The sequence below is a fragment of the Arvicanthis niloticus genome, chromosome 21, assembly GCF_011762505.2.
Source record: "Arvicanthis niloticus isolate mArvNil1 chromosome 21, mArvNil1.pat.X, whole genome shotgun sequence".
In the NCBI taxonomy this organism is placed as follows: Eukaryota; Metazoa; Chordata; class Mammalia; order Rodentia; family Muridae; genus Arvicanthis; species Arvicanthis niloticus.
The window spans coordinates 201,512-210,138 of record NC_047678.1 but is presented as its reverse complement, the minus strand read 5'-3'; the positions used below and the strand labels follow the sequence as shown (position 1 = coordinate 210,138).

The 8,627-nt window shown below is 45.0% G+C and overlaps 1 protein-coding gene across 1 annotated transcript; it reads left to right on the top strand.

Moving 5' to 3' along the window:
• Positions 1-1,619: 1,619 nt before the first annotated feature.
• Positions 1,620-4,088, top strand: LOC143435370 (uncharacterized). The gene is given in 2 exon segments (XM_076917519.1): positions 1,620-2,672; positions 2,674-4,088. Coding segments are annotated over 2 exon segments (1,164 nt in total). The 5' UTR covers positions 1,620-1,803; the 3' UTR covers positions 2,969-4,088.
• The last annotated feature ends 4,539 nt before the right edge of the window (positions 4,089-8,627 follow it).

Sequence of the window (8,627 nt, the reverse complement as noted above, 5' to 3'; positions counted from 1 at the left end):
TGAGCTCATGTAGGTGGTGCCATTCCATGAACATCTTATCCCAGACTGGAAGAAAAAAGAAAACTGCCCGAGTACCAGCATTTATTATTCTCTGTTTCTTGACTGAAGATGCCCCCAACTCAAGCTGCTGCTACCATGAGGGACTGTACTCTCTAAATGAAAGCCAAAATAAAGCCTGCCTTATCTAAGTTGCCTTTGTCAGATTTTTTTCTCCCAACAACACTAAAATTGAAATTTTACATACAAGACATTTGCTGATGGAGCTGTCTCTGCTCTGACTCTGGGGTCATCTCAATCTCCCTGCTCTGTGCTGTCTTCAAGACTTCTCTTGAGACTAGTAGCATGTTCTGTATCTCATCTGTTTCTTGGCCTCAACTCCAACCTTGAGGCAGCCTCTTTTTTTTTTAATCTCATACTGTTCTTTCTACAGCTAATGCTGTAAGAATAAATTGTAAAAATGAAATTTTAGGTCTCAACGTGAAAGTTTCTTAGGTTCAGAGTTTCAATTTACACTCAAGTGTTAGCTGCCCCTGGGGTGCATTCCAAGGGCTTGAATAAACATTTCAAAAGCACAAAAGACCCAAGATAGAGGCAATAAAACCCCTGGGTAAACGGAAGTCACTTCAAAGGAATTCTCCCAGGAACAAGATACATATGTAAAATAGGATAGCCTGGTTGTAAATTGAGGGCTAGATAGAAACCAGGTTTGGGAACGGATGTTTGAAATCTCTTTTATTGTCTAAGAAGCAATTTACTGTCTTTGTGAACTTTGTATATATACCATCCTTTTTGGTCACTCGGGGTTCCTCTTTCTCGATTGAGGGTGAGGGACCCCGGTGCACCGGCTACTGTTATTCCAACTATTCATCAAATAAATCTCATGCGATTGCAGCGACTCCCTTCCGTGAGTATTTCTGAAAGAGCGCTTCCCGTGGGTTTGGGTTTGGATTCTTAGAGTCCAACATTTCTTGGAGGTTCCACCGAGATCCGCTCTCTCAGACCCCACGGGGTACAGGGGTCGGAGGTTTATTTCGCTCGAGCGTTTGTGTGTGATCTTTGTCTAAGTCTCTGTGTACTGTGTCTGTGTGCCCTGGCAAGGGCGGTCTGTGTAGCTTGGTTTTTTTTTTATGCTTGTGGCAGGAGCAGGAACTGAGTTAGCCACGGAGAGCAGGACCCTGGGAGAGGGTCTGGACCCTGAGAGAGGGTCAGGTTGTGGAAGCAGTACGATAGACGTATCAGCATACTGCAAGCCACAGTTCCCTGGGGACGCCCAGGGTTCGATTGTGTGAGAGATAGGGTCTAGGAAGACCCTTCTCTGTGTGAAGGTGGTTTTTTTTTTTACCACAGCCGCCTGGGGCGGTGTCAGTTGTGCTCTCGTGGCAATATATCCGTGTCTAATTCTGTCTGTGTTGTTTGTGATATTTGTTGGACTGACGAACCATTATGGGACAGACACTAGCTACCCCACTATCTTTGACGCTTGACCACTGGTCAGAAGTTAAGGCTAGAGCTTATAGTCTGTCAGTAAGAGTGAAGAAGCAGAAATGGCAAACCTTGTGTACATCAGAATGGCCATCTTTCCAAACCGGGTGGCCACCAGAAGGATTCTTCTTCTTAGAAAAGGTCAGACGGGTAAAAGAAAGAGTCTACCAGAGGGGTCCCAGTGGACATCCTGATCAGATCCCCTACATAACTGTCTGGGAAAACTTGATTCTCTCTCCCCCTTTGTGGGTCCGCCCATTTGTTTCACTTTCAGGCCCATTGAAGACCGAGGTACTCGCTCTAAAAGACGGAAACGAGGAGATGAAGGCCTCACATCCCGTGAGAGAAAAAAAGATTTTAACCACAGACGCTGACCACCTCTTGTTAGATCCTCCTCCCCCTTATCCACCAGTACCCCAAGCAGCTGCGGGACAAGGAGGCTCTGCCTCAGCAGGGGAACCGGGAGTTGTAACAGCAGCTGCCGGACAAGGAGGCTCTGCCTCAGCAGGGGAACCGGGAGTTGTAACAGCAGCTGCCGGACAAGGAGGCTCTGCCTCAGCAGGGGAACCGGGAGTCGTAACAGCAGCTGCCGGACAAGGAGGCTCTGCCTCAGCAGGGGAACTGGGAGGTGTGACAACAGGTACAGGACAGGGAAACTCCGAGGAGCAAGGGAGTACAACCTGGGTGGAACCCTCGGCCCCCTTACTTCACCTGGAGGAGGGAAGCCTAGAGGGTCCGGCAGCTGGGACTCGGAGTAAGAAGGTAGTGTCTCCTGACTCTACTGTCTTGCCTCTGCGGGCGTATGGACCCCCTGATGATCAAGGGAACCAGCTTTTCCAGTATTGGCCTTTCTCATCAGCAGATCTTTATAATTGGAGAACTCACAATCCTCCTTTTTCTGAGGACCCCCAGGCCTTGATAGGCCTAATTGATTCCCTTCTTTTCTCTCATTGGCCCACCTGGGATGATTGTCAACAGCTCTTGCAGGTACTCTTTACAACCGAGGAGAGACAGCGTATCCTCTTAGAAGCCAGAAAGAATGTTCCAGGGACGGATGGCAGGCCCACCTCCTTGCAAAATGAAATAAACGCAGCCTTCCCGCTGACCAGACCAGATTGGGATTTCAATACAGCAAATGATAGGGAGCACCTCAAAATCTACCGTCAGACTCTAATGGCGGGGCTCAGGGGAGCCCACAAATTTGGCCAAGGTAAGGGAGACAATCCAGGGTCCTGCTGAATCCCCCTCAGCCTTCTTAGAACGGCTGATGGAGGCTTTTCGGCAATTTACACCCTATGATCCAATGTCTGATGAACATAAAACTACGGTGACAATAGCTTTCATTGACCAATCAGCCAGTGATATTAAGAGAAAGTTACAGAAGTTAGATGGATTACAAGACAAATCTTTGAGGGATTTAGTACAGGTGGCGATTGGCCGGGAAACTCGAGACCACCCTAGACACACGACGACCCCTTGGAGGTAGGTCTGTGTGAGTGGTGTGTGTGAGAGTGCGGCGCCGCTGTCCTTGTCTCTTTGTTTTGGTTTCTTCTGCTGTCTTTGTTTCTGTGTTTTGATATCGGTTTCTTTGGTGAGGGGAATCTTCCCCATCTGAGACTGAGTGCAGCTGTCATTGTGGACCGTGAGGGCCCAATGACTGTGGATGGACAGACGTGTTGAAACCCACAGGCTGCAGCCCGGGAAGGACGCTTCACGGGTGGTTAGGGAGTCAGAGTGGTCTGGCTGCCCTTGGGGAAAGGCGGTATCCTTCCCCATCTGGGTTAGGGAGTCAGGGAGGTCTGACTGCCCTGTTTTGGAACAGGAGATGAGTGCTCCTGCTAGGGGGAAGATGTGGAATCCTTCCCGTCAGAGGTCGTGTTTGGCTGGTTCTATGAGACCAAACTCGGGCAAGTGTGTCTGACTGTGTTAGTTCTGTGTGTTTATATTTTGTGTACAGTCTTTCTGGAACCCCTCCCTGCCGCTACTGTGTGGCAGAGTACCTGAGCCAGGCTCCACAACCACTGGCTGCCCTGGCCCCCTCGGTGGTCCCCTCTTCGCCAGCGCTCGAGCCGCCCTGGTACTGGAAGCCAGAGTACATGCAGGTCTCCCGCCCACCGCAGTTTAAAAGGCGGGAGAGGAGTTCCCAGCCTCCCGCCCGTGATGAATTAAGTACGAGGCGAGAGGCGGGAGGCGAGAGGCGGGTGGCGAACACATGCAGGCAGGCGCCTAGCGAGAGATAAGGGCTTTAGTGAGTGCGCTCGACATCCTGAGAACTACGTTTCCCAACAGGCTTTGCAGCTTTGACAAGTATATCCAAGATGGCAGCCGGTCTGAGAACTACGTTTCCCAACAGGCCATGCGGTTTCCAGACACCGCTGCGATTGTTGACAATTCTGTGCCACTGATATAGTGATAGGGGCAGTCTATTGTGTTGTCTTTCCTTGTCTTTTCTTGATAAACTCCATTCTGTGTTATTTGTTTCACATGTTCTTGGACTCTGACTGACAATTGACGTTCCTTTTCTTTCTTCTGGACTGATACTGTGTTAACATCCTGAGTTTTAAAAGCAGAAGCAATGAGACAGGCTGGTCCTGTTCCACAGCTTGTGGCCAAGAGAAAGCTCTGTTCCTCTGAAGGAAGAGACAGAGTATGTCAGGTGCCTGATTTGGTGTGATGAACTACTAAAACTGCTTACTTAATTTAGTTTAAAACTTACTCATGAGACAGTCTCAATTTACACAAGAAAAACATAATTTGCCCTGCTCTGTGGCCAGGAGAAGGACACCAACAGAAAGAACCTTGAAGAGAACAGACTGTTTTCAAAAGCGGCTCTTAGAAGGGGGCCAGCAGTTTTTTTGGCTTCTATGATAAGAGAGTTGATAGTGGTTTTCCTAGTTTAATAAATAAAAGAGCACTTTTTTTTTTCCTTTAGTTACAGCTAAAAAGTTACAGGCTGTCCTGAGTCAGAATATATATATATATATATAAGCTTCTATTTTGATAGACTTTCTAGCCATTGCTGTCTGAGATAATTTCATTATGTATATGAGACTTTCATCAAGATTTGGTTCAAAGGTGAGAGTTCAGACAAGAAGAAGTGGTGAGGACTTGTGCTCTTATGTTAGATATAAAATGTTTACTTTCCTGTTCTTGTTGTGTATCACTTCTAAAACAATATTCTAATTAGAAATAACTCTTTAAAAGATTTTTATAGAACTATGACTAAAGTTTCTATTTTGTCAAAAGTTAAATTTAAATAAGTATCAAATCATTAATACTATGTGAGCCTTCAACATCTTAATAGTCTTTACTGTGAAATGCTGTAGATAAAGTTATTCATTCTGATTTGGTTTCTTAGAGCTTCAGAGGTGAGCTCACATTACACCTGTAGACAAGGTACTGTTTACAGACTGAACTAGGTTGTGGTCTCTAGTGTGAGGGGAACAACAGTCATGCAGCCTCACAAATACATCAGTCTACACAGAGTTCTAAAAGACTACTGCTTTTACAGGTGATCAAAGCAATAAATAAGATAAGAGCCTTTCTTCCACAAGACCCTTGTAGGTTCTGGTCTTCAGGAGTGAAGAACAAGAGAAGACACTGAAAAAAGAATGCTCCTTCAGGATGGGGACCCCATCAATTGATCAGGCTGTGGTCAACAGCGGGTTACAGAAGGTAAGGGACACCCAAAGGCCCACGCCAGATTCCATTGACAGATCTTGAGAGAGCTACATGAGATCCCACTAATTTTAATCAAGACACATGAGGTTAAGCAAGGGTCAGATAAGTTACCCACAGCCTTTCTAGACTAGCTCATAGAGACATTCTGTCAGTGTAGACAAGGCTTCAGAGGCTAGAGAGACTACAAGATAAGTCATTGAAAGATTTAAGAAGTATCAGGGAGAAAGGAAAAGAAAGATAAGATAGATGAAATCATAGACAGGATTAAAATTATTGATGATAATAGCAAGTGTGAGAAGATTTAGTCTAAAAGAAAGGAGTAGAGAAGGTTTAGTGTAAGTCTAGAAGAAAAGAGTAGAGAAAAAGAATAGAGATAAGTTGCTGTGAAAGTCTAGAGAAAAAGAATGGAGAAGATAGAAAGTCTAGAGAGAGGTGAAGAAAAACAAAGGTGACAGAGAAAGAATTTACAGAAAGCAGAAAAGAGGGACTTCAATCAAAGAGAGATAAAACTCTTTGAAAAAAAGACCAGTGTGCGCATTGCAAGTAAAGGAGCCAGCTTCAGGGTCCAAGAGGGCCCTAACAAATAGAAGCCAGGACCAGAAAATCCCAGGCCTCGAAAAACACCCCAAGTGGCGAAGATAACAGCTCTGTGTGAAGACGGCTATTGAGATAGACGGGGCAGCTTGGAGCCACCCAACTTTTGATAGACACAGGGGCTTCCTCCAGGCCAATGGGTCAAAACGTATTCGTGGACTACCTGAAAATGGTGGACTAAGAGATGGGCTGGGTATCCCATTCATTTATGGTCATCCTAGCCTGCTCTTATCCCCTGTCTGGTTGAGGGAATACTCCCTAGGATGGACATCCAGATACAACACTTCCTGGGCTGCAACTAGCTGACAAGAATTCAACGGATAGAAGACTGACTTCAGCCAGGAGCCAAGGTAACCTGCTTTACAGACGGGAGCAGTTTTCTCCATGCTGGTCAGAGACAAGCCAGTGCTACTGTGGTGGACACATGCCATCTGGACTGACTCCCCACCCCTGAGATCATCGGTGCAGAGAACAACCTTGGAACTTGGGGCTGACAAGAAAACCAACATCTACATGGACAACAGATATGCTTTTGCCACAGCCCATGTCCGCAGGGCTATATATCAAGAGAAGGAACCCTGATGAAGCCAACAACTGTGAGTACTCGTTGCCCAGGACACCAAAAGGGAAGAGACTCAGTGGCCTGAGACAATAACCGGACAGATCAAGTGGCTTGATACGGGAGCCTGTTCCGGTTGTGGGCCTAAGAGATGGCCTCACTTAAAACACAGAATAAGAGAAAAAAAAAAAAAAAAACTCAGATTGCTAGCCATCCTGCCAGATACTATCTAGTAGGAAAAAGACAATGGTGCACACAAGAAGGGAGAACTATACTCCCCAGAAAACAGAAGATTTACCAGGTTAAATACACAGATGGACTCTTAAGATAAGAGTACAACCAAGCAGCCAAGAGATTTAAAAACATATAATAGACCTCAGGTTTTGGGCCAGAGAAATAATAAGACAGTGTAGGATATGCCAACAAGTAAAGGCTTATGAGACTTAGAGTAAATAAGAAAAAAAGCTAGAAGGGAACAGCCTAGAATAGAAGTTGTCCCAAGGTTTTCAAGCATCTGAGATAATTAGATCAGATAATAGCCTTGCCTTTGTCTGTAAGATAAGTCAGAAATTGTCAGAAATATTAAAGACTAATTAAAAGCTCCACTGTTTATACTGTCTCCAGAGCTTAGGACAGGTAGAGAGAATAAACAGAACCCTAAAAAACTAAATTACCCCTGAGAACTGGCGCTGGCTAGAGTGTCCCTTTCCTTGTCCCTATTCTAAACCCAGAATGTCCATCTTGTGTGAGAGATGATTTTTCAGGCTACTAAGAAACTATTCCTGATGCTGTTGAACATAACTTGGGCTGACACCTGCGTCTGATGCCAACTGGAGAGAACAGCTGGACACCTGAACAACCTCCTCAGGCTCAAGATCACCTGCCATTCTACAAGGCCAAGGACCAGCAGGCCTTGACTCCTGAGATATGCCCATCCTGGAGACACAGGGATAGAGATTGCCCAATTGTCAGAGATAAGAGACATTTGAATCTAAACTGTGTCCCAGACACAGCCTTAAAGAGTGGGACTTAAGCTACATATGTACATCCCCGAGATGAAAAAAAAAGCCAACAGGCCCATTAGTGTGTGTGTATATGTATATGTATATGTATATGTATATGTATATGTATATGTATAGAGAGAGAGAGAGAGACAGCTACTTTACCTAAGTACATACTAGAGACCATCCAGGGGGTGAGAAAAAGATAGTTAAAGATTCAATGACAAAGATATAATTAGACAACAATATCACTCTTTACACCCAGATGATGATTCATAATTCCAAGATTGGAATTTGACCATGAGAGAAAAGGAGGAAATGTAAGAATAAATTGTAAAAATGAAATTTTAGGTCTCAACGTGAAAGTTTCTTAGGTTCAGAGTTTCAATTTACACTCAAGTGTTAGCTGCCCCTGGGGTGCATTCCAAGGGCTTGAATAAACATTTCAAAAGCACAAAAGACCCAAGATAGAGGCAATAAAACCCCTGGGTAAACGGAAGTCACTTCAAAGGAATTCTCCCAGGAACAAGATACATATGTAAAATAGGATAGCCTGGTTGTAAATTGAGGGCTAGATAGAAACCAGGTTTGGGAACGGATGTTTGAAATCTCTTTTATTGTCTAAGAAGCAATTTACTGTCTTTGTGAACTTTGTATATATACCATCCTTTTTGGTCACTCGGGGTTCCTCTTTCTCCATTGAGGGTGAGGGACCCCGGTGCACCGGCTACTGTTATTCCAACTATTCATCAAATAAATCTCATGCGATTGCAGCGACTCCCTTCCGTGAGTATTTCTGAAAGAGCGCTTCCCGTGGGTTTGGGTTTGGATTCTTAGAGTCCAACAATGCTACCATGAAACCTCACTAAGCAGTGTCTAAGTCACTAAGATGTCCCTGTGACATGCAAGCTAGATAGCAAACCGTTTAACAATTCATACACATAGGACCTGAAAGCTAGTTCATTTTATTGCTGATCAAGTCAATCTAAGGACCAACCCCCAAGATCAACAGGTGGAAACATAGAAAAACAACAAAGATTTATTGGGTAAACAGTGGTCATTAGTACTAACTGACAAGGTAACAGAATCTAAAATGACCTCAGAGCTTAGCCTCTGGGAATTCCTGTGGTGATTATCTAGGTTGTGTTCATTGAGGTGGGAAGACCCACCCACTGTGATGTCACCATTCCGTAGGCTGAGACCCTGAACTGTGCAAAATGAAGATAGCGGGTCAACAAGCATCCCATCACTCTTGCTCTCTGGTCACAGGACCAGGATGACCTGCTACCTTAACTTCCTGCCATTATAGA